The 26255-nt window shown below is 34.9% G+C and overlaps 1 protein-coding gene across 1 annotated transcript; it reads left to right on the top strand.

The window, feature by feature from the left end:
- Positions 1 to 7289: 7289 nt before the first annotated feature.
- On the top strand, positions 7290 to 22917 carry LOC127074849 (DNA (cytosine-5)-methyltransferase CMT3). The gene is made up of 22 exons (XM_051016247.1): positions 7290 to 7823; positions 9438 to 9791; positions 9948 to 9982; positions 10099 to 10201; positions 11890 to 11994; positions 12077 to 12196; positions 12353 to 12446; positions 12831 to 13033; positions 13142 to 13207; positions 13293 to 13535; positions 15006 to 15064; positions 15186 to 15252; positions 15338 to 15667; positions 18060 to 18128; positions 18212 to 18298; positions 18536 to 18623; positions 19093 to 19211; positions 19287 to 19391; positions 20760 to 20803; positions 20917 to 20986; positions 21057 to 21160; positions 21534 to 22917. Exons 1-22 carry the CDS (start codon positions 7584 to 7586, stop codon positions 22522 to 22524), a joined length of 3696 nt encoding a protein of 1231 aa, XP_050872204.1. The 5' UTR covers positions 7290 to 7583; the 3' UTR covers positions 22525 to 22917.
- Positions 22918 to 26255: the final 3338 nt, after the last annotated feature.

The raw sequence follows: 26255 nt of genomic DNA, 5'->3' as shown, positions 1-26255 counted from the left end.
GACAGAGATCCTAGATTTACATCGAAGTTCTGGGAAGGTTTGCAGAGAGCTTTGGGAACTAAACTGAGATTGAGTTCTGCATATCATCCGCAGACTGATGGTCAGACTGAGAGGACGATTCAGTCATTAGAGGATCTTTTGAGAGCTTGTGTTTTGGAAAAGGGAGGTGCTTGGGATTGTTATTTGCCTTTGATTGAGTTTACCTACAACAATAGTTTTCATTCGAGTATTGGTATGGCACCATTTGAAGCTTTGTATGGTAGGAGATGTCGGACGCCTTTATGTTGGTATGAGTCCGGTGAGAGTGCTGTGGTTGGACCGGAGATTGTTCAACAGACTACGGAAAAGATTAAGATGATTCAGGAGAAGATGAGAATTGCTCAGAGTCGTCAGAAGAGTTATCATGATAAGAGGAGGAAGTCACTTGAGTTCCAAGAGGGAGATCATGTGTTTCTTCGTGTTACTCCGATAACTGGTGTTGGTCGAGCTTTGAAGTCGAAGAAGTTGACACCTCGATTTATTGGTCCTTATCAGATTTTGGAGAGGATAGGAGAGGTAGCCTATCGTATCGCTTTACCGCCGTCGCTTGCGAATTTGCATGAGGTTTTTCATGTGTCTCAGTTGAGGAGATACATTCATGATCCGTCGCATGTTGTCCAAATAGATGATGTACAGGTGAGAGATAACCTGACTGTTGAGACATCACCTATGAGGATTGAGGATCGAGAGCTGAAGCAGTTGCGGGGTAAAGAGATTGCCTTAGTGAAGGTAGCTTGGGGAGGACCAGCAGGTGGCAATGTGACTTGGGAACTTGAGAGTCAGATGAAGGAGTCTTATCCGGAGTTGTTCGCTTGAGGTATGTTTTCGAGGACGAAAACTCTTTTAGTGGGGGAGAGTTGTAACACCCCAATTAAAATAAGATAATTATTTAATTTAAATTAATATTTTATTTATTAATTTAATCGAATAATTGGGAGTTTGGATTATTATTATTATTTTGAAATAATAATTATTGGGTTATTATTTATTGGAATAAAATAAGTTGGAATAATAAAAAGTCCCATTTTTGGTAAAAAGGGTTTTCACGTGAAAAGGAAACTCAGAGAAGCTGCTGAAAGAGGAAAAGGGCAAAAGGCAGAGCAAGAGAAGAGGAGAAGCTTGGAGCTCGGAAGCTGCCGGATTAACTCAGGTAAGGGGGGTTTATCATCGGTTAACGGGTATTATATGATAATATGTCATGGGTAGTGATAGACCATTGTTTTACCTCTGATTAGATTGTTGTATGCTGGAAATCTGAATTTTTGGGATGAACGAAATTAGGATTTTAATCGAAGGAATTCGTAGAAATTGTAAGTAATGATGTTAGGATTTGTGAAATAGAACAGGGAATGATTCGTGTTAGATGATATGAGTGATTTTTGTGTGAAAACTGGACTGTGGAAGGTGGGATTGGATAGATCTCGTAGCAGAGAAAGCCATTGCAGATCTGAGAGTTCTGGCTTCTGGTCATACGCGTATGGCACTAGGCAATACGCGTATGAGATGTTGGTACGCGTATGGGGGGAAGCCTTACGCGTATGGGAGGAAGAGATGACATTTTGAACGTAAATTGGTCTCTGTTGGTACGCGTAATGGGAGATTGATACGCGTAGCATACGCGTATGGGATAGGTGATACGCGTATGGGTTGGGCGAGGAAATGCTCAATACGCGTAAGAGAGTGGGCATTACGCGTATGGAGTTGGCCAGGTTTGGGCAATACGCGTATGGCATGGGCAGTACGCGTATGGGCAGAGTTGGGATTTTCCTGAACTGTTGTTGTGCAGTTTTGGTTGTTTAGGCTGAGTGATGCGACTTAGCTGAGGTATGATGTGATAGGGATCATTTCCCGTTGTTTTGAGTAGCATAGGTATTAGTAGAGTGTGCTAATACTGTGTTTGATTATGTGGCATGATATAATATGCTTTTGTGATAAATTGTGTTGACAATGTGTGATGGTATACATGATGTTGTGAATGTATGCATTTGTGAATAGACTATCTTATGGCTTAGAGTGCGAGCATGTGTCTATTCTTGATTATTGTTGATGTTGCATTGCTAGGTGATTAGCATGCATATTGTGGCCTTCGGGTGGTAGCTAATTCCCATGGTGAGGAATTAGTGAGTTTAGTCATTATTGGACTGTTGTTGATTGTTGCATGCTAGGTGAGTAGCGTGCATTTCATGGCCCATTTGGGGTGGTAGCTAATTCCCATGGTGAGGAATTAGTGAGTGAGTCACTATGTCTCAAATGAGTGGGACTAGTGAGCTTGGTAGCCGTGCCTGGATTTGGACGGTGAGGTTGAACTATATGTTCACAACATAGTCGGTACCGCATGCATAGAGTCTCATTGCATAATGAATGTATGGCATATGATATGAATGGATGTATTCCAGTATCATATGTGTGTTGTGTGTTGTATTGTTGTGTGACGTGTTGTTGATGTTGATTTTGGTGGAGAATCTCCTGTTGAGTATGATGTTGAATTGTTGCTGAATGCGTAGTCTGATTAGGGTGAATTAATGTGTTAATTACTTGGCATTACATGTTGTTCTATAATGCTTATTATATTGATTGAGGAACTCACCCTTACAACTCTTTTTCAGGTAACGAGCAGTGATGTTGAGTAGAAGCTAGTACTATGGAGTCTAGTGTCGTCCTTAGTGGGTCATGCTCTGGTAGATGTAACATCGGGAGGGGATGTTTGACTATGTTTGAATTGAGTTGTTGATTAACTTTACATGTAATGTAATACATGATTTGAATGTTGATATTTTGTATCCGCTGCGAATTATGCAAAGAATCTTATTTTGATTAAATAAATGAGCATGACAGGATAATTTGATGATTGTTGTGAAATGATTGTGTGACACCCTTCGGGGCATAATTACTCTGATGAATATATTGTTATTTTAATTATAATAATTTGGGGTATTTAGAAGGGTGTTACATGACACGTGTAAGGCATGCGTGGGAATCTCTGAGGTATTCACAATATCTTCACAGCAATCTTCACACACATATCTTCACAGCAATCTTCACACACATATCTTCACAGCAATCTTCAGTAAGATTCTTGCAGTATAAATATTCACACACATTTTCAAAGGGATTCACAATATCTTCACAGCAATCTTCACAAAACCTTGACAATATCTTCACAAAACCTTCACAAAACCTTCACAAAACCTTCACAAAACCTTCACAAAACCTTCACAATGTCTTCACAAAACATGTCATCTTCTTCACAATACAAAGTCAAAGCTCACGTCAACGGTGAGACTTATGAATGTGATATGTCTGGCTTCCTATTTAGAAACACCGAATGCACTCGGTTTTGTCTAAATAGAGGAGCTGACTTCTCTTATCTGAAAAGGAAGATTGAGTCCAAACTAAGACAACCCGTGTCCCAAATTTTTTATCAACAACCTTTTTTTTCAGAAAACAACTCTGTCAAGTTTTATAAGTCATTGATTCAAAATGACATGGAGACACAATACATGCTTCGTAACCATGAGTACTCTGGTTACGACTACATAGTGTTGTACATTGTGTTGGAACAACCTCAACCAACTCAGAATATTCAATCACAGGTTATTGATCCTGTGATTGATGACGAACAAGATGCTGAGCACCACGTTGAAGACGATGTGGTTGATGATGCTGAAGACGTGGTTGATGACTTGGTGAACCGTCATTCTGAAGACGAAGACCAACCTCAAATACCTATAGCGCAACGCTACTCACCTCCTGCGCACTTCACAACACTTAACTTGGGCGAGGATGAGCCCTCATCAGATATGTTCTACAACCCATATATGAGGTCTGATGAGGACTTAAAAAAGGGTGACCAATTTCGGACCAAGGAAGAGTGTCTGTTAGCAATAAAGAACTGGCACTTGAAAAATTGTGTTGACTACGATGTTATCAAATCAAATCCGGAAAGATACGTTATTGAATGCAAAAATCCGGAGTGTGGATATAGGTTGATGGCATCGTACAAGAAGAAGCATAATGCGTGGGTGATAGGGTCCATATCTCAAGCTCACATTTGCGTCAACACCAACATGGCACAGGATCATCGCAAACTTAGCCATGACATGATCTGCCATTCCATATTACCTCTAGTTGAGGCTGACCCGTCACTGAAGGTCAAAACAATTATCTCCCATTGTGTGGCTGTTTTCAAATATACACCGTCATACAGAAAGGCTTGGTTAGCGAAAACCAAGGCAATTGAACTGGTGTACGGTAACTGGGAGGAATCATACAAACAACTACCACGCTACCTGGCTGCACTACGATTGTATTCACCTGGGACGGTTACTATAATGGAGACCTTGCCTGCACAATCCCCTGACGGAACTCGTCTAGAAGGTAATGGAATTTTCCACAGACTTTTCTGGGCATTCCGTCCCTGCATCATCGGGTTCACATTCTGCAAACCACTTGTTCAAGTCGATGGAACTTGGCTGTATGGGAAATACAAAGGATCGTTACTGATGGCGGTCGCACAAGATGGCAATTCAAATATTTTCCCAATAGCCTTTGCATTGGTGGAAGGAGAAACGGCTGCTGCATGGAGTTTCTTCCTTAAGAATCTTCGAACGCACGTGACTCCACAAGCTGGCATCTGCGTGATTTCTGACAGGCACGCTTCAATAGACAGTGCATACAATAATCCAGCAAATGGTTGGCATGACCCCCCGTCTACCCATGTTTACTGCATCAGGCATATTGCCCAAAATTTTATGCGGGAGTTCAAGGATAACTTCTTGAAGCAACATTTGATAAACGCGGGGTATGCCTTAAACCAACCTGGATTCCAATACTATCGCCGGGAAATAGTGTTGGCAAATTCTGATGCAGGGAGGTGGATCGATAATATCGACCGAGCGAAGTGGACTAGATCATATGACGATGGGGTGAGGTGGGGCCACATGACAACAAATCTTGTGGAATCAATGAACGGCGTCTTTAAGGGGATACGTAACCTCCCGGTAACCGCATTGGTGAGTGCGACGTATTTTCGGATGGCAACGTTGTTCGTAACAAGAGGCAGGCGCTGGAATGAAGTGTTGCAGACGAGTCAGGTATATAGTGATGCCTGCATGAAGTTTATGAGGCAGGAATCTGCCAAAGCCAGCAGCCATCGGGTTACGGAATTCGACCGCCATGGCCACACTTTTAGTGTCAAGGAAACAATTGACCACAACCAAGGGCTGCCCAGACAAGAGTATAGGGTCCTAATACCAGACCGTTGGTGCGACTGTGGTCAATTTCAGGCCTATCGTATGCCTTGTTCCCATGTCATTGCAGCGTGTTCACACAGCCACTTCGATGCATTATCGCTAGTGTCTCCAATCTACAAAGTTGCAACATTGCTCAATGTATACGACAATCCCTTTCCGGTGGTAGCATTTGAGGCGTATTGGCCAGAGTATGACGGGGAAATTGTTTGGCACAACGAATCGATGCGGCGGAATAAAAGTGGTCGCCCAAATAGCAGGCGCATTAGAACTGAAATGGACGTCGCAGAGAAAATGCAGAGGAAGTGTAGCATATGTAGACAACTAGGGCATAATAAGAACAAATGTCCATATCGTGGATCTAGTTCCACAACTTAGTTTTCACTTTCATAAATCTGTGTACCAAAATCATTTTAAATTAAAGTTTACTTTTTATTCCAAATAGAAGATGACACTTGAACAACAAACACAAACATCTAACATTACAACACCAATTACTAAAACAAAAACAAATACTGGAACAAAAACAAGTACTAAAACAAGAACAAGTACTAGAACAATAACAAATACAACAACAACATGACAAACAACCATTAAAATCTAAGAAATTACAACAGTTAACACTATGTCGTCTGATCCATGCATCATTTGGATGCAATCAATGTCGCTTTCAACTTCAACCCACCAACGTATCGTTTCTCCAGTTTCAAATGAGAACCTTGTTCTAAGCCTCTGAATCCTTCTGATGACTTCACCAGGTTGGTAATCTCCCTCTAACCAAGACATCAAGGACCTTTTTAGTTGGTCCAACGAACGGATGTTCCAAAATTTCATCTCCATTGGGGGTTCAAAGGCGAGAAAATAACATGCCCATCCCTTTTTAAGATTACTGGTTCAGGATCCGGGCGCCTTGATGATGTTCGCTGCCATGACGACGGTCTTGGGGATGCCATGAACTCAACTTGATACAGAAGGTGGTAGGAAACAGTGGTGAAGAAAATGCAAGGAAATAACACTTTATTTATAGGAAAAGATCTGGGTTGTACACCAGTCTACCTAACCCTAATTAGTGTCGCACTTGATTAATTAGGGTTTCAATTAGGTCATAACTACCAAACTCGGATTATAACCGATCAATAAACCCTAATTATAATTGATACATTAACCTTAACATGAATAACCCTAATTCTCCCAAAAATTTATAAATAATATTATTTACTTATAAATTAAATTAATATATATATAAATTAATATATATATATATATATATATATATATATATATATATATATATATATATATATATATATATATATATATATATATATATATATATATATATATATATATATATATATATATATATATATATCTTGTAAATAAATATTTATATATATTAATTAAATGTGTATAATATTAATTGTTTATAAATTAAATTAATATATATATATATATATATATATATATATATATATATATATATATATATAAATTAATATATATAAATTAATATATATATATATCTTGTAATAATTTTATTTATATATAAGTGTTAATATAAATTAATATAATTTATAAAAAAATATATTTATCAAATATCTAATATTTAAAAAAAAAAAAATTAAAAAAAAAAAATTAATAAAACATTTAAAAAAAAAAAAAAAAAAAAAAAAAAAAAAAAAAGGGATTGGGCATAGGCGCCACTCCTAGTGGCGACTTGCCCTACCCATTAAGGGTAGGCGCCAACTAGGGTGGCGCCTATGTACACAATTAGGGCAAATTTTGCCCATTTGTGTAATTTTTTTGAAAAAATGGTTAATTTTGAAATTTTTTTTAAAATTTTGGATATTTAAAAAAAAAATTCACGGAGTCCTATAATTTTTATTAGGTGATATAAAGAGTTCTTTATTTTTTGTGCGTTTAAACTGAGCTTTTAATTTGTGTAAAATTCTATAAGAGCATTTTAAGTTGACACTGAAGTGAGAGTACTTTTTTGGGTCACCGTGTTGTTAGATTAGATTAGATTCGCAGTGAAACTAAATTCCACCACACACAACTGTACTACACACTATTCTTTCCTTTACTTCTCACCTCACTCACACGATTTACATTTTCCAACACATTAACCAATTCACTCTGAAACGGTCAACAACAAAAAAAAAAGAAGCAAAACCCTGCTTCTAACATTTTCGAGATTTAGATCTTATTCAAAACCAAAACCTCACCCCTCTCTCACTCTTCCAAACTTTAACCTAACTCAATTCAATTCACCACTTCTCCGTCGTTAACGTCCAAATGACGGAGGGATCGCCGCCGAAGGTGCTCCCGATAGAGCATGCAGATGACTCCATGCAATCTCCTCCGCCGAAATCGGATCTTGCCGATGCAAATGGTCGCAATGTAGGTTCTTCTGGAGGATCGTCGCGGAGAAAAGGTAGGGTTTCTGAGATAAAATCGTCGGATGAGAATCGACGACGGTCGCCGAGATTATCCGTTGAATCCGACGGAACGGACCCTTCTTCTCGTGCTGTTAAGGTGCGTTGCTCATAATTCTCTCTTTTCTCCTTTTCTTTCTTTGTTTCAGTGTTTTTCTTTTTTCTGCGCGATAATAATCTTTATTTTGTGGATAATTTTACGTTTTAAGGATAATCTCGATTTTTTTAGTTCAAGAATTATGCCTGGAAAGTTGTAAATAAAACTTTACACAATTATTCAATTAAATCAGATTTCACCGTGAATATTTGTTAAAATATTTTTGGAAATTTTGTTACAAGTTAAGTTATAAAGAGATTTAATTGGATAATTATATAAAATTGCTTATATATATATGGAAAATTCTATGTTAATTGTATAGTTAAACTCTAAAAAAAACTCTAACTTTGTTTTTCGGAATTTTTTATTTATTATTACCTATTACAATCGTTTTTTTTGACACTTATTATTAACTTTTTTTATCAGTTTGGTTTTCGTGTTTTTTTATAAAAGGTTTTATTTGTTATCCACAGTGACGTCATATTTTAAATCATATCTGAATTTAATTTAACTTTATTTTATTTAAAGTAATATTTATGGATGTTAAAAAACTTTTTTGTGGATAACAATTATTCCCTTTATATATAAACGTTCTGTTTTAAAAATACTATTATAAGCCTTCATATTGCATCATCGTGATATGAATATGATTCAATGTGTGCATAAAAGTTCATCACGTTATGTGCACGGTTATTAAATCATATAATTTCTTAATAAATGGATGTTTACTTGTCCAAAAAATTAATGGATATTAAAGATATATAGTATATCCTAAAATAAAATATAAATACTATAACCAAATATCAAGCTTGTGTCTATTATTTCAATTTTATGCTGTTTATTTAACTGATTATATTTTCAATTCTAAAGTTATATATTAAATAAATTTTAAAAGTTTATTTCATTCAGGAAGCATTTCAATATTTACTCTTTGGGCTGTGGTATAGTAGACCAATTCAGCAATTACCGCATGCTTCTCTCCTATTTTGTTAAATAGTCTTGTTTTCATAAGCACATTTGCTGTAATGCTTTTGATAGAAATTTATGGAAATAACTTGTGAAACACCCATAGGCTATTTTTAGCTTACTCCGGTAACCTTGCTGGATAACTTATGAAAAATGTACTAACTTTTTCTTAGGTTTAATGGCCAGAATTTAACCCCTTAAATGTGAATAATTTGAGTGTCATGGGTTCTCCGCATTCCTGTAATTGGAGCTTCCTAGAAGCTAGAGCTACCAACTAAGCTAGTTTACCTGGCCGAAAAATTGATTACTTATAAAATAACAATTTAACCACATTTCTTCTTTGATTATAGAAATGATCTACGCATAAGTGTTTAATTAAGTTACTTTCCCAAGCAATGCACAATTCTATTATTCTTATTATTGTTGTTGTTGAAGTGTATTTGATTCTTAATGTGTTGTTACTTTAGTTCTTACGTCCTCAACCTAAACTACTTTCATTTTTTTTTTTGTATCTGGTTTTCTCCACTAGTATTATATGTAACAACACATTGGCACAATGTGCGATTGTTGACATACCTGCAACCTTTGATATTGTTTTTTCTTAGTATTTCATGATAAAAGATTCTGTATTCTGATTCTTGAGTCACGCAGCTTCGAAGATGCAGGTCTTCAAACGGGAATGAGAAAACTAGAAAAGTAATTTCATCTTCCATTGAATTGTCTAATTCATCAGTGGAACAGCATTCCCCTGAAGTTGATGGTATTGACTGCCCGGCACTGTCTCCGGAGGAAATCACAACCTCAGCCTGGGTTGAAAATGGCCGAACAAATGCTGATTATTTTGCTTTGTCTGTGCTACAAGGCAATCCTTCAAAAAAGAAATTTAAATCATCTGCTTCTTTTGCAAATGGAAGTATGGATGAGAAAAGCATTTCTTCATTCATTGGTGATCCAATACCCGATGATGAAGCTCGTGAAAGATGGGGATGGCGCTATGAATTGAAGGTTGTTGGCCTGATTCTTTTAGTATGCTTTTCATGTTATTATAACTACATTATGCCATACGCAAAAAGAGAAGAAAATATTAACCATTTTCATTTCCCATAACTAACTTATTAAGCATTTCTTCTTTTTATCTGATTTTTCTGTTGAAAATTGCAGGACAAACAATGTAAAGATAAAGTGTTCAAAATAAAGTAAGTACCGACTTATTCATAAATTCAACGCTAGCGATTTTAACACTGTTTCTCAGATGATAAGTTTTCTAAAATTTTCACTGTATTTTTTCTTTTTGACATGGCTGATATCATAGTGAGGATGAAGAAGACGAGACTATTATAAATGTTAAATGCCATTATGCCCAAGCTAAAATTGGGAACTGCATTTTCAAAATTGGTGATTGTGCATTTATAAAAGTAAGTGCATAGTTCAGGAAACATGGTATTTTATCTGTTTGTTTGTCACCTAAGCAAAACTTGTTATAGGTTTACTGTGTACATTAACTTAGTAGTGCAACTATTATGACCGTAGTTACCAATTTATTTAAGTTTGGATTAGTTAGTAACATCAATTTTTTTCTTTATTATATATACTTTTATCTAACCATATTGCTTCCGTATCTTTCCACGACATTTCAATTTTACCTGAACTTGTGCAGCATCAACTATTGAAACAAGTTAAATTTCATTTTGCAAACTCTTAACTAAGGCTAGGCATGTAGCCTATTTTACATCCTTTACTTCTACTCTAAAATTTCCTCTAATGAACTCATATTAGAGTTCCTATCTCTTTACTTCTCTCCTTATTTTACAAAATAATGTATATTGATTTCCAGAAAATGTGTTTTCTTAGACTAATCACTAGTGTAAGAGTTTTTTTTGACTAGTCATTAAGATTTAGTCTTGAGTACATGGGCTCCTCCCTCTCCCTCTCTCCCCCCCCCCCCCCCCCCCCCTCCCCCCCCCCCTCTCTCTCTCCTCTCTCTCTCTCGCTCTCTCTCTCTCTCTCTCTCTCTCTCTCTCTCTCTCTCTCTCTCTCTCTCTCTCTCTCTCTCTCTCTCTCTCTCTCTCTCTCTCTCTCTCTCTCTCTCTCTCTCTCTCTCTCTCTCTCTCTCTCTCTCTCTCTCTCTCTCTCTCTCTCTCTCTCTCTCTCTCTCTCTCTCTCTCTCTCTCTCTCTCTCTCTCTCTCTCTCTCTCTCTCTCTCTCTCTCTCTCTCTCTCTCTCTCTCTCTCTCTCTCTCCCTCCCTCTCTCATTATATATATATATATATATATATATATATATATATATATATATATATATATATACACACCATTGTTTGGTTTAATTAAAAATGAATGGAATTGGGTGGAACATGCTGGAATGCATTCCATCATTTTCCATCGCTCTTTATACCCTCCGATTTGAGCGGAATGAGAAAATTGCTCTATTCCGTTATGAAATACCCAAACAATGGAATGACATATTTATTCCATTCCGCTCCGTTAGTTTTAGCGTATCCAAACATAGTCTTAGATTTTGGACTACGCCTAATCAAATCCCAAAAGTTAGCTCAAGCAGCGAGGATTGTTAAAGCCTTTTAAGGGGTATTTTGTCGATATCAGTAGTCGACGTGGGATCTTTTCACACTCCCCTTCCCGATTCTATGTAGGATGTCAATTTTAACTTCCTTGGCTACGTGGTAATTTAGTTACTAATATACTATTCCACTACTATTCGTGGCTGCTAAATCTGCTACAGAAAAACAGATCGCACCTGCATCTAGCATTGCACCAGACCCTGATTCTCCTATTGCCTGCTATAGTGCTGCTATTAACAACATAGATCTCCACACTATCACTTTTTCTATTTTCTTCTAATTAAATTCCTCAAAGGATACTGCTGTATGTTCATGTTCATCAACTTTATTATTAAAGGTGTACGAGTATATCCTTAAAACTTGCTTGTGAGTATGGCTAGTCATATTAATCTTTCTACTGTCCTCCTATGAAGAGCCAGCAGAGTAATATATGGATATCAGTGACATCTGTCTACTGCAAAATCTCGTGATTCTATGAACACAATGAGAGCTAGTTATACTTATATTCGATGTGATTCTTACAGGGTGAAGAAGAACAAAAACATATTGGCAAGATTGTTGAATTTTTTCAAACTACTGATAGGAAAAATTATTTCCGGGTCCAATGGTTTTACAGAATTCAAGATACAGTGAGTACCGAGTATCTCATGATATTTATTTAGTTATGTTGAAATATATGTCATTGAATTATTGCTTCTGATTTTATCACAGGTTGTCAAAGATGCAGGTGATTATCATGACAAGAGGCGTTTGTTCTATTCATCAATAATGAATGATAACTTAATAGATTCCATAATAGAGAAAGTGAATGTTAGATACATAAAACCTAAGGTATGACAAAACTCAGTTTAAGATCTTTCTTGTTTTTTCTATTTGCTCACAACTTCATCTGATGAGGGACTTCTGCCTTGTCAATTTTGAGGTTTATATTTCTGTTTTTGCATGTAATAATTGCTAGTTTTTTTTTTTCTGTGTGATTTCTTGCAGGTTGGTCTGAAGTTGACTTCTGTTTCACCATCTAACTTCTATTATGATATGGAATATTGTGTTGAATACTCTACATTCTGCAAAATACCAACAGGTATGCCTTGAGTGAGTGCAAGATGCTTTTGGTCTTTTCTATACCAAAATTTTCTTGTTTAATCTATCACTAGACAAGGAATTGGGAGGCAGAAGTGCCTTGACAGGAAGAAAAAAAAAGTAGTTTAGAAATAGGAAAATAATTCTGTTCAGTGTGCTTCTTGCAGTTGTCATGTTTGTTTGATGAACACAATAATTCATTTTTTGTAGTGATCTCAAGTTTTAGCTAAAAATTCATCTATAAAATATGTTTAACTGTTGAATTGACAACAAAGTGCAATTTGAGTGATCATTTAAAACTGCAAGTTGAGATATTCAAACTAAGTTTATAAAATATGTGTTGTTTTGTTCAGATTTATAGCTAAAAAATGTCTATATTTCTTAGATAATGTTGTTAAGATTAAGGAGTCATCGCAACCTGCTGTGCTTGAGAGTCTCTCAACAGAGGCATCTACTATTTCCAAGAGCCTACCTAGTCCTGAATTGCACAGGACAGAACTGACATTGCTAGATCTCTATTCTGGCTGTGGTGGCATGTCAACCGGACTGTGCTTAGGTGCCAAACTATCATCAGTTAATCTTGTCGCGGTAATTATACATGAAATTCATATTTGTACTGAAGTTATTTGTATTTCACAAATTACATTGTATGTCATTGTTATACACTGATCTTCTATTGTTTGCTTTTTTGCTCAGAGATGGGCTGTTGATAGTGATAAATCTGCAACTAAAAGCTTGAAACTAAACCATCCAGATACTCATGTAAGTGCTCTGACTATCTTCTACAAATTTGTTGGTTGATAAATTTTCTGATTCCATATAATATTTTTTGAATTCTATTGTATAGGTGAGAAATGAATCTGCAGAGGACTTTCTGCAACTATTGAAGGAGTGGGAAAAGCTATGCAAACGGTATAATGTTGGTGACACAGAAAGAAAAACTCCAATACGGTCAAGGAGTTCAGGAGGAAAGAAGAAAGTGAATTCTCAAGCTGATGATAATTCGGATGATGAACTTGAAGTATCTAGGTTAGTTGATATATGCTACGGTGATCCCAGTCAAACAGGAAAACATGGTCTATATTTGAAGGTAATAAATCTAATTTCTGTCTATTTTTGGCTTCTTTTTTTCTTCCAAATAAAACTTTAGTCTTCTTGCAATATGTATGCAGATTTAGTTACTTGTTTTTAGATATGTCACCTTCAAGTGACTAGTATTTGCCATTGTTTCAAGTTCCGATACATTTTTTGGTTATACAATTTTCTAATTAGATGTTGACAACTGTGGGTTATAAAAAGGCATGCAAATTTAAAAAAGGCTTTGTTTTCTGCCTTCATTGGTTAAAGAGAAACAGAAAAAAAAATCAAGTGAGATTTAAACAAAGGCAGTGTTAAAAATTTGTTGGACCTTAAGAATTACTAGAAACCAAAATTGAATTTGGCTGTTCTATTCTGTAAAGTAACCGTTACAGGTTTAAGAACAGCCATTATAAACGTTATTTGTAGCTGTTACAAAATCTAAGAGCAGCCATTAGTATTTGGGAGGGAGAGAACCAAGACTCTTGCATTTCTTGGAAATTCATATAATTACTATTAAACTTTATTGTTTGGTACCTGTTTCTATCAAAATTCACTTCAAAGACTACACAAAATACGCATGAGAACAATTTTACTACGTTAAAAAATGATGCAAATGAGAAAAACTGCTTCTGAATTGTTTGGTGAGCACTAGGATTAAAGACCTTTACACTGTTAAATCTAAAGCCCAAACCTTTTGGATATCCAGTAATTGCAGTATCTATTATGTGAAGTGATTTATTTTTGCATTATTTTTTTTATCAAAATAACTTGCATCTTATTTATGAATAAATTTCATTTTAATTGAATTTTCTTTAGTTATATATACAAATGAAAGGAGACACGTGATTTTCCCCCTCCTATTTTTCAGTTAATAACGATGACGGAATAGAAAATGTTGGCATATCTAAAATCAAACTTTTTCCAAACTCAATTCCGCGTAGTTTTGTAAATTTTAAGATAACATTGTCCTAAGCGACCAATCAGATTTTGTTAATGTTCAATAAACTTTAAAGTGCTGCAGACTCTACTAGTATACATCACCAGCCCAATACATCTAATGGCGAAAAATTATTAGTTTTGTTGACACTGATTTTATTTTTATTGTGGTTTATTATTGAGTGTCTTTATGTACTCTTTCCTATAAAAGGAGCATCCTTTCATTGGAATAATCAAGTTATACAATACTTTTGACAAGTTTACTGTCTAATCGGCTACTCATATGTTTCCATATTGAAATCTCTGAGAATATTCATGAATCTCTGAGAAAATTATTAGTTTTGTTGACACTGTTTGATTTTATTTTTTTTGTGGTTTATTATTGAGTGTCTTTATGTACTCTTTCCTATAAAGGGAGCATCCTTTCATTGGAATAAACAAGTTCTAAAGTTATACAATACTTTTAACAAGTTTACTGTCTAATCGTCTATTCATATGTTTCCATATTGAAATCTCTGAGAATATTCATGAATTTCTTTTGTAGGTGAACTGGAAAGGTTATGATGAAAGTGAAGATACATGGGAACCAATTGAAAACTTACGGTATATAACTTGATTCTTTCCAATGATTGATAATTTTAACTATTTTTAGTGCATCCATACTTATTATTATTATTATTATTATTATTATTATTATTATTATTATTATTATTTGTATATGTAGCAATTGTAAGCAAATCATTCAGGATTTTGTGAGAGAGGGGATACAATCAAAACTCTTGCCTCTTCCTGTAAGTAGTATTTTTTACGGTGTAAATCTAAAAAAATCTGAGGGTTTTGCATTTTAATTAGAATTGTTGCTTAAAATTATTTCAGGGTGAAGTTGATGTTGTTTGTGGAGGTCCTCCATGTCAAGGAATTAGTGGATATAATCGCTATAGAAACATGGAATCACCACTGGATGATGAAAGAAATCATCAGATAGTAGTTTTCATGGATATAGTGAAATATTTAAAGCCTAAGTATGTTTTAATGGAGAATGTGGTTGACATATTAAGATTTGACAAGGGTTCACTTGGAAGATATGCTTTAGGTCGTTTGGTACATATGAATTACCAAGCAAGATTGGGAATTGTTGCAGCTGGGTGTTATGGTCTTCCACAATTTCGATTGCGCGTTTTCATGTGGGGGGCTCATCCCGATGAGGTGTGTTTTATAATTTGATATTTAGTAAATTTGATGAACGTGGCATTGAAAACTAACACATCTCTCTCTCTCTCTTTTAAAAATATATTTTAAAGCCTATGCCTATGTTAAGTGACCCAACTTTAAGGGAACGCAAATGTCTCTTTCCATCAATACATTAAACATATGCATTAGCTACCTATGAAGCTATAGGACACGCCAAACACGACCCCAGCATTCACATGACGACACCAATAATAATTTGAAAAAATGAATAAATTAGATGTAATCACAAGTGTCGATGCAGGTGTCCGAGACACGGACACAACTTTTTTCTGAGGTGTCGGTGCTACATAGTTAGCTACTGCCATTTCTAACATTCATGGTTGTACCTCAAGAATAGTAACCAAAGTATTTTTCCAGTGGTTGGGGTAAGCTACATATCAAATGATGCAATTTTGCTCTATCAATAAATTTTCAATCAGATTTATGCATGATTCTACTGTCTTGTCATCAATAGATGTCATTTTCTTTTCTTGTTAAATACACTAGTTCCTGATGTATGGTGTCACTCAACCAAGACAATATTGTCATAACTTCTCACTTATGCTCCTTTTACAGTCTAATAATCAGTACCATACTACATTATTAGTGTACCGTTCACATTTTTTTCCTTTTAACTTTAATTGTTCCTTTCTATCAGAAATAACACTAGAATATTCCTCATTTGCTTGAATTATATTTTTGAACTTCTACTATTTTTTTATCTAGCTTAATTATAAATTTGAACTTCTACTATTTCTTTGTTTTTGTACCCAAGATACCTAAACTATGTGACATGTTGTATCTATTACCTCCAAGACAATGTGCTTGGTGCAGACCCAATTAATAGGGCCCACTTTAAGTTAATTGCATATTTTAAATTGAAAAAGGGTAGGAAACCGAGAAGACTCGGTTGTTTTATGTGAATTAGCTCGGGAGAGACCGGACTCTCTAATTCCTAGAAAATTATGCTACTCATTAGTTTATTATTTCTATTGCAGCAGTTGTAATTTCCTTTTGTTCTGTAACTGCTCCTGCTGGTAGTTACTGTAGAATTACTCTATCAATAATATTTAGTTTATCATTCTATCCATCACTCTCACAAATATCAAAGAACTATCACAATTCTAGTTTGTACCCGGATAAAGTTGCATTTCATATATTCCATTTTTACTTATTGTTAAATGGAACCTATATTATTCTAAGGTTCACTACCACCACTCTTGTTTACTACCTTCTATTTCCACCAAAACATCTTCTGTAAATAACATGTATTAAGGGTTTCTTGTTTCTCCAAAAACAATAATGTTGTGATCATCTCCGACCCTTCTAAGATCCACTATGTTATTCTACCAAATCTTATCTACTATTATGTTTATCCCATTTAGGGATATCATATTTTCTATCTACCACCGATTAAAAACAGAAGTGTAGGAACAAGCTTGCTCTCATGTAGGCACATGACAATAAATTCTCCTGCTCACCAATTTCCATTGATTTCAATTGTGCAAATATTTCAAGTTTAAAAGCAAGTTTAGTGTCGATTACTTTTGTAGACTTCTAAGTTACATAACAATTACTTTATTTACTAAATTCTTTCTCAAAAGTCTGAGAACTCATGTTTATCAATGCATTAATGTAGTTGTTCTTACAAATATGTGATGTACTTGAGATATGCAAGTCATACAACACATTACTTACGACTGACAACATACGATTAACAAAATCACATCTTCTATCTATTTCATAAAGATTTGATAATGTTTTATGTTGGCTATTGACAATCCGACACAATTCCTTCTCTTTTTTCCGGGCTTTGGACAAGCTACATAAGATAAGCGAGCACAACATAGGCAGAGGATAGATCTCTCGTTTGCTTACTACACACATGTCTATATAGAAATATATCAGGAGCATATCTGTTTTCAGAAAGTAGAAGATCTCGAAGATGAATTTTACTATGATTCAAAGGACATAAAACTATCCTCTAGGGCAAATCTTCTAGAAATAGACAACCGGGCTCTCAAACCGCCAATGTGAATGAAATGCAGCCCAAACGTGAAGTTTTGATGGGTTCCTTTCAACTGAAAATTTGTCTTTCATTAAATATCTTCCAATCATTTTCTGCCAAGGGCACTTTCTTCATTAGCATATCAATTTTACTCACTGATCTAATTCCTTTTATTCATCACATCAGATTCTTGCATATAGTAAATTTTCTGCATTTTGTTAAGAAACACATCAACTTTACATAACATTAATTATATGACTTGTATTAAGCACATCAAATTCTTGTATGAAGTAAATTTCTTAATTTTCATTGATCTAAAAAAATTTATATTACTTTTCTATGGTTTGCTATTTTTTCCAGGTCCTACCCCAATTTCCATTGCCAACACATGATGTTATTGTTAGATACTGGCCTCCACCTGAGTATGAGGTATTAATCCTTACTCTGTTTTGTAAAATAATTTTATCTGGAGTTCTTTCTATTTTTCACTAGCTTTTGGCTTTTGTTTGCAGCGTAATACTGTTGCTTATGATGAGGACCATAAACGAGAATTAGAGAAAGCTGTTGTTATTCAAGATGCCATCTCCGATCTTCCTCCTGTAACGACTTGCCTTTGCTTGACTTTTTATGTTTGGACAAGGCTTCTCTTAATTGACCTTGGTTTTTATAGTGAACTACTAATGTTATATTCACCCTTCATTTATTCAAAAAGCAGAGATATTGATTAAATTCTGGTGTGGTAAAGTCTTACATTTTACACAATCGTACTGTTAGAGAAGCCTTTTCCTTTATGTTTACTGGTTTTAACATAACTTTAACTTGATTCAATATTGTAGGTCACAAACTTTGAAACTCGGGACGAAATGGCTTACAAAAATCCTCCAGAAACAGAATTTCAAAGATATATACGGTCAACTAAGTATGGTAATAGAGCCTTCCCTTGAGTGCATAATTTGTAATAATAAAAAATATATTTAGTATTCATAAAACATAGTTTGCTTATCTACATTGTTATAAGTGGTTGTGTCTCCAATCGCCGTCTATCTTTCCCATTTGTGTATATAGGAAAAAAGAAACTCCCATGCAAACTGGTTGCCATGGATGTCCCATACGTCAATTTCATATTAAATATAACAATTTTCTATGATAGTTGACTCCACATTCTTTTGTCATTTCAAAATTAAAATAAATGCACCTATTTTTTTTTCTAGATTCGGTTTATTAAGTCTTTGTTGAATTTATTTTAATGGCTGGTATTCCTTTGTTTTTATCAAAGTCCACTTAGTTTACATATGCTGTACGCAGATCCCTTTTTATTGTTAATGTATTTTAGCAATAAATATATGGATCAAGCATTGGCTCATCTTGTTCACTTGTTATTCATTTTGAGTAGAGATGACTGGATCCACATTAAATGGAACAGCAGAGCAAAATCATTTATTATATGATCACCGACCTCACTTTATGTCTGAAGATGACTACCTACGCGTTTGTCAAATACCCAAACAGAAGGTTGTATTCTGGATCAAGTTCATGTATTGCACTTGTGCCATTCCTTGAACAACCTTTAATTTAATATTACTGCAGGGAGCAAATTTCCGCAATCTTCCTGGTATAATTGTTGGAGCTGACAATGTGGTCAAGCCACACCCAGTAGAGAAAATTCCATTGCTACCATCTGGAAAGCCATTGGTAAGTCTTTATATTGCTTTCATTAGATATTAGTTAATTAAGACATAATAAATGAATATTCTTAGAGTTTGGGAGAACTAACATAACTCCATAAAACCAATCTGTGTGGTAAAAACTTGCCCCAGAGTTATACGGATTACTTTGGCCATATCCCTAATTGGCGTGGATCTCAGTTATTGTCTAATAGTAGCCATGGCAGACTGTGGTGCTGGATTTCTTGCCAACCACTGCCAATTGGTGAAGGATGGCGGAGTCATGGCATTTTATGGCCTAAATAGTGGCTTTAAATAGTGGACTTTTGGCATGTGCTATTTGCAATTCATGACTCTTATCTCATCACACTAGACCGTGGATTGTGTGTGTGGAATAAAAGAGAACATGGCACAGCAACGAAACAATTACATCATTAATAATAATAATAATACCTCTGTTTTTTATTATAACTCACTTTGGAAAAATATTTTGCACCACAATATAAGTCTTTTTATAATATCAATGAATCATTAAATGTTATTTTTCCTATTATACCCTTAAATATTTATTATTCTCTCTTTCAATTATGTCAATTTGTCTTTCCAATATCATTAATGAAGGATAATTTTGTAAAATCCTTCATAATTTCTCATTTTCATATCACAATTATTATATTTCTTAATACGTGTGAAAAGTCAAAAACGACTTATAATAAAAAACGGAGGGAGTAATATACTACTATTTAGTTATCGCCAAGATTAGGGATGGGAATAGGCCAGGACGGCCTACATGGGCCTATAGCCTTGCCTATTTAAGGCCTAGCCTGACCTTGCCTATTTAATAAAAATGCTAGGCTTAGGCCTTTTTTAAAAGCCTATTTGATAAAATAGGCCAGACTTATGTTTTTTAAAAAGCCTATGAAGCTTTATCGGTCTGTCTATATATGCTTTTTAAAATAAGGCTTAATAGGTAAAATGAGTTATTTGAAAGCCTTAATGTGGAACAGTCTTTTAAATAGGCTTTCAGGCCAGACCAAAATTTTGAAAAGACTAGGCCATGCCAAAAATAAAGCCTATTTCTACCCCTAGCCAAGATTTTCATTCCTCATTCCTATTTGATAGAGATAGGCTCTCATTCTTATCCCTATAACTAAGGGATCTTGATCGAAATTTTTTCATTATAAATACATATTTGCAAGGGGTTGTTAGCCTCTGAAGCAGTTCAATTGAAGCAATACAAACAAACTCGTAAGCTGTATCACCCACCATATGTATAGAAAACTAAGATGTTATTATATGCAGTTGAAGTTCTGGGGTTTTGAAAGAGAGGTTATGTATTTGGATTCAAACGGCACCAAGTTAGTTAATCTTTACCTACTTTACTGTTTGATCTCAGGTCCCAGATTACTGCTTGACTTTTGAACAGGGGAAGTCCAAGAGGTCATTTTTCAGTTCAATAATCTATCTGGTTATTTTTCAGTTCAATAATCTATCTGGTTATTTTTCTTGCTTTAGATTTGATTACTTTTGATCTATATTTGGACGTATTGTAGGCCATTTGGACGGTTGTGGTGGGATGAGACTGTTCCTACTGCATTAACCTCCCCAAGTTGTCATAACCAGGTCTTATCGCAGTCTCTAATTTGTTGCAGAAATCACAAAGTTGGTTTCTTATAGATTCAAACTCTTGCAGGTAGTACTACATCCAGAGCAGGATCGAATCCTCACTATACGAGAATTTGCCCGGCTTCAAGGATTTCATGATTATTATAGATTTTATGGGTCTGTGAAAGCTAGGTAAAACCATTATTTATTGAATATAAAATAGGTTTAGATATGCTTTTCTTTCCTAAATCTTACCAAATTTTGATTATAGACCCTCTAAGATTTGGGTTTTGGTTTTGTCTCTTGTTTCAGAAAAGGGACCCCTTTTGGTCCACCGTAGTCACAACTCTGCGTTTGAAATATGTTTTGTACTGTATCAACCACCCAATGTAATTATGATAAAGACGGAACAAAAATATTTTGTAGATAGTGAAAAAAAGAAGGGGCAGAAATAGAAACTGATTTTAGAGGGACTAGAATCAAAATTCCCTTGTAAAACATTGTGATAATATAGCAAGAAACTGAGTGTAGTGTCCTTATATTTTTCTTGTGATATTATTTACAGGTACCGTCAAATTGGAAATGCAGTTGCTGTTCCTGTTTCGCGAGCTTTAGGATATGCCCTAGGAATTGCACATAGGAAGCTTGGCAGTAATGAGCCACATATGATCCTCCCATCCAAATTCTCTCTTTCCAATTATCTTCAATTATCAAGTAATCATGTTGGCAACTCCATTTTTGAGTCAGAAAATGCAGGCAAAACCACCGTAGTTGAGTCAGAAAATGCAGGTTACACCACCGTAGTTGAGTCAGAAAATGCTGCCAACACCAGACCTGATTCAAAAAATGCTACTGACACCAAAATTGCTACCACCATTTTTGAGTCAGAAAATGCTGCCGATACCATCATTTTTAAGTCAGAAAATGTTGCTGAAACGACCATTTTTGAGTCCGAAAATGCTGCCGACACCATCTTTTTTAAGTCAGTAAATGTTGCTGAAACGACCATTTTTGAGAATGCTGCAGAAACAACCATAGTTGATTCAGAAAATGCTGCCAACACCGCCATTTTTTATTCAGAAAATGCTGCCGACACAACCATGCTTGAGTCAGAAAATACTGTCAACAGCATTTTAGATTCAGAAAATGCTGCAGACACCTCCATTTTTGAGTCCGACAATGCTGCAAATACCACCGTGTTTGAGTCAGAAAATGCTGCAGACACCACCATGTTTGAGTCAGAAAATGCTGCAGACACCACCATGTTTGAGTCCGAAAATGCTGCCAATGCCAATTTTGATTCAAAAAATGTTGCTGACACCACCATTTTTTATTCAGGAAATGCTGCAGAGGCCTCCATTTTTCAGTCTGAAAATGTAGGTGACACCACCATTTTTGAGTCAAAAAATGCTCCAGACACCACCATTTTTGATTCAGAAAATGCTGCAAACAACTCCATTTTTCAGTCAGAAAATGCAGGTGACATCGCCATTTTTGAGTCAGAAAATGCTACCAACACCTTTTTTGATTCAAAAAGTGCCGGAGACACCAACTAGCGTAACATTCATCCTATTTATTCCTGTTGGTTTCATGACAAGTGGAGTTGACGTTTGAATTTCTTGCTCAGCAATTTTTTTGAATCTCATAGATACGTTTCAGCTACTCCACTTAATTTGAACTTATAATCTCATTTTTTTGTACAACTATTGTGCTATGTAACTTATTTAAGATGTAATATCATATCTAAGCAGTAGTTATTAAAAAAAACAATCTAATAAGTGCTTGAATTTCCCTTATAAGCAAATTATTTGCATACCCTATCTCAAGCCTGTAAGCTTATATGAGATTTAATATCATGAGAAAAAGAGTTTTCCATCTAATTTAGGTGGATAGAATCTCCATTTACCAAGGAGATGAAATAACATTCTGTGCTTTGATTTGGAATTCAACTCATTTAGATTCGTGATTCATTTTATAGGGCAAACTTAGCAATCACAATCATTAGAAAACCATTAGCTCATATTAATATATGGATGTTTAACTTTCAACTTACTCCCTCCGTTCTTTTTTAAGTGTCACTTTCTTGATAAATTTGTGTTCCTTTTTAATTGTCATTTGTAGAATTCAAGGTAGTATTAAATGCACTTTTGTCAAAATTACCCCTATGTAATTATTACAGAGAGAGAAAAAGTAAAATGAATGTAGAATATAATTAAGGGTATTATAGGTAAAATGAGAATTATTGTTTAAAAAGTAACAATAATAATTAGCTTTCTTGGTATGTGTAAAAAGTCAAAATGTGACACTTAAAAAGGAACGGAGGGAGTAACTTTTTAGGGGAATACCCATCCCACCCTATTGGGTTATAGGGTGCTTCAATATTACGGTAAAAAGTTACAACAGTTCATAGAATTTGGAGATGTATCTCCGAATATATCTTTTTGACACATTTGTTAGTTTAAATTGTCGAAATATTCTTATTTTGTTAAAATTTAATTTGGAGATGCAACTTTGCATCAACACTAGATTGAATTCGAAGATGCATAAACCCTTAATTTAATATTCAATGAATTTTCTAGAGATGCAGTTCATACCATAAATAACTATAAATAATGGTAGAATATTGGAAAATAACATAAATTAATTTTAAACTACTTAATATTATATAAATAATTGTTAACATAAATTTAACATTTCATTACAAACATGTTGTTTAAAATATTGCAACATTCTTAGAATATCTTTAGTCGATCTTACAATTGTCGCATCCACTTCAATCAAACCCTTTGTTGAGTAACGACACAATGTACTCCACATAACCTTTAAATTCTTATTCGCCTTCAGTTCAAGTTTGGGGAACTGTATCTTTCTTTCGTTGTAAATTGATGGTAAACAATACTTAAGCTTGACAACTCTTCGATTTTCTAGATATCGCAGGAGAGTATTCAATTTAGATTTTAGATCGATGATAGGTATGTCCTTGGAGATCCTAAATTGAAGTGGGGGGTTTGTGTCATTTAAATACACAAATGCAAGACAAAAATATATATTCATTTTGGTTTGTTGTGTTTTTCTAAGGAGCATAGAAAGAGAGACCCTTATTTATACAAGTTTTAGATCAATTTGGACTTTAAAAACCATATAATTTCATTATGACATATTTTGGATATGCATATCAGGACACACCCTATTTTTTTTACAACATAAGGGTGATTACAGAGATGCACATCCATAAAATCCTATCTTTTTACAATTAAAATGAGATGTGTCCGAAGATGTATATCCGAACTCATCCAGAACACTGTTTATACATAATTAGTATAATATGCAGGGCAAAATTTAGAAACAGGAAACTTATCCAAAAATTACAGCATTGAAAATATTACATACAAAAAATGAGTTACATTGTTAAATAAAAATTAAAATGTATCAAAACACGTGTAACTACCTAAATCTATTGGTGGTTCCTTCTTTGACCTTTCCTTATTTGATTCTTTTTCAATGTCGTTCAACTTGGTGAACTTTTTCATCCTTTCTAAAAAGTGATCCGACCAAGTTTCAACATCTTGTGTGAAATGTGTCATCCACTCTAGTGATGTATTTGGTATATGACATTCTGATTTCAATTAAATTTGAACAAAATATTGTGTTTTTGAAAGCCGTCCATGATGCGTCCGAATGAATTTTGAGGTGACCTACTCCGAAGTGGAAAAAAATGTTTATGAGAAATTGTATCTTGTCAGTTCAATACACACTTTATCATAAACACTTGGTATAAGATGTCACATTTTTGGGAAGCGCATCCATTTCTTAAATGGTATCGGATCACTAACACAAGGAACAAGAACATCGAGAATTGCATCGTAATTTTTTTCTCTTATAGGATGTGTATGATTCCCTATGCATCATCAACTCTTGTATAAGTTGGTGGCAGACAAATTGGTGGTCCTCATCTCCTTTACCAAGCAAACCTGAAATAGCTCGAATCCACTCAATGTATAGGTGCAGAAAAAACAACATCTCTTCAATGTGGATGATTTTTGGTAACAGTGGTGGAGGAGATGGTTTGTTAATGTGAACACACTTGAAAACACTTTTTTTTTTAGATTTTAGAGTTGGAGAATCCGGAAAATGTAAGTCAACATGTTCAAAGTATGAAGGAGATCGTCTCATTGAATTGTCACTGTGTGTTAGTTTGACCTTTTTAGTGACACCCTTTGTTTTTACCGATTTTGACGGTGGTCTCAAATATGTTGTTTCTGGAGAGGCAATCTTCCTCAACCGCTCTTCGGTGTGCAATTTCATGATGTCATTAGCTTTCGAAAATCTCTCTTTGATTACTTCTCATTTGGTCATAATAGTTATACTTGATTTAACATCCTTCATCACACCATCATCATCAAACCGAAACCTTTTCCAGTGAGTATAAACTTCATTAATGCAGAAAATATATAAAATAACTAGATATCAGATGCATGGTTTTGTTAGTGGACCTGATACCACTGAAGGAAAATTGCGATCCAAAGCGCATCGGAAATTAAAAGTTTTCCTTTAGTGATCCTTACGAATGAGCATGATCAGTGATGGAAATTGTTACCTCTTGTGGCGATTGAAACCTTTGATGTAGATCTAAGGAGTGATCACAAGCGTTGAATGGTGACAATGCCTCTACTCAGTCCACATGAACGGATTCCTTCAGTCTTAGTGCTAGCTGCTACGAATGAAGGCTTTGTGTATGTGTGTGTGTGTGTGTGTGTGTGTGTGCGTGTGTGTGTGTGAGAAAGAGAGAGAGAGAGAGAGAGAGAGAGAGAGAGAGAGAGAGAGAGACGAAATTTCATCAAGTGAAATGCTTCTGCACAAGGCTTCTATTTATAAAACCACTTGTGTGGGCTGCAAGCTAAAAAGTCCACTTAAGTGTATGTGGCACATATCTTATGGTATATAGAAAATTACTTAAGCGTGTGATATCTTACCACATTTTGTATTCTACTTAAGTGCACCGTACCTTACGATGTTCTACAATTCACTTAAGTGCATCGTACCTTACGGTGTTCCTTATTTACTCCATCTCTCATCAATCCATTTTTGTTTGTGTGACCTTGTAGGTTTTCGCGACATTGACAATTATATTAAATCACGTATTTAACATAATAAATAGTAAGCGGTATCTAGCAATACATCACTGCTACCCAAGACAAGAAAATGTCATGTGATCTAACAAATCTCATTTGGTGATAATACTTGTGTGTACAATTTACCCTTTTGCCCTTATGTCTATATTAAACAC

This window comes from Lathyrus oleraceus, chromosome 4 (assembly GCF_024323335.1).
Source record: "Lathyrus oleraceus cultivar Zhongwan6 chromosome 4, CAAS_Psat_ZW6_1.0, whole genome shotgun sequence".
NCBI lineage: Eukaryota > Viridiplantae > Streptophyta > Magnoliopsida > Fabales > Fabaceae > Lathyrus > Lathyrus oleraceus.
The sequence above is the reverse complement of the archived record's forward strand: the minus strand, read 5'-3'. Positions and strand labels throughout refer to the sequence as shown.

Bases quoted from the DNA above. Each gene is read 5' to 3' on its own strand.
- LOC127074849 (XM_051016247.1), top strand. From the start codon at position 7,584: ATGACGGAGGGATCGCCGCCGAAGGTGCTCCCGATAGAGCATGCAGAT. The intron at 9,983-10,098 runs GTAAGTACCGAC...CTGATATCATAG, and splicing joins GATAAAGTGTTCAAAATAAA to TGAGGATGAAGAAGACGAGA. The intron at 19,392-20,759 runs GTAAGTCTTTAT...GTTTGATCTCAG, and splicing joins TACCATCTGGAAAGCCATTG to GTCCCAGATTACTGCTTGAC.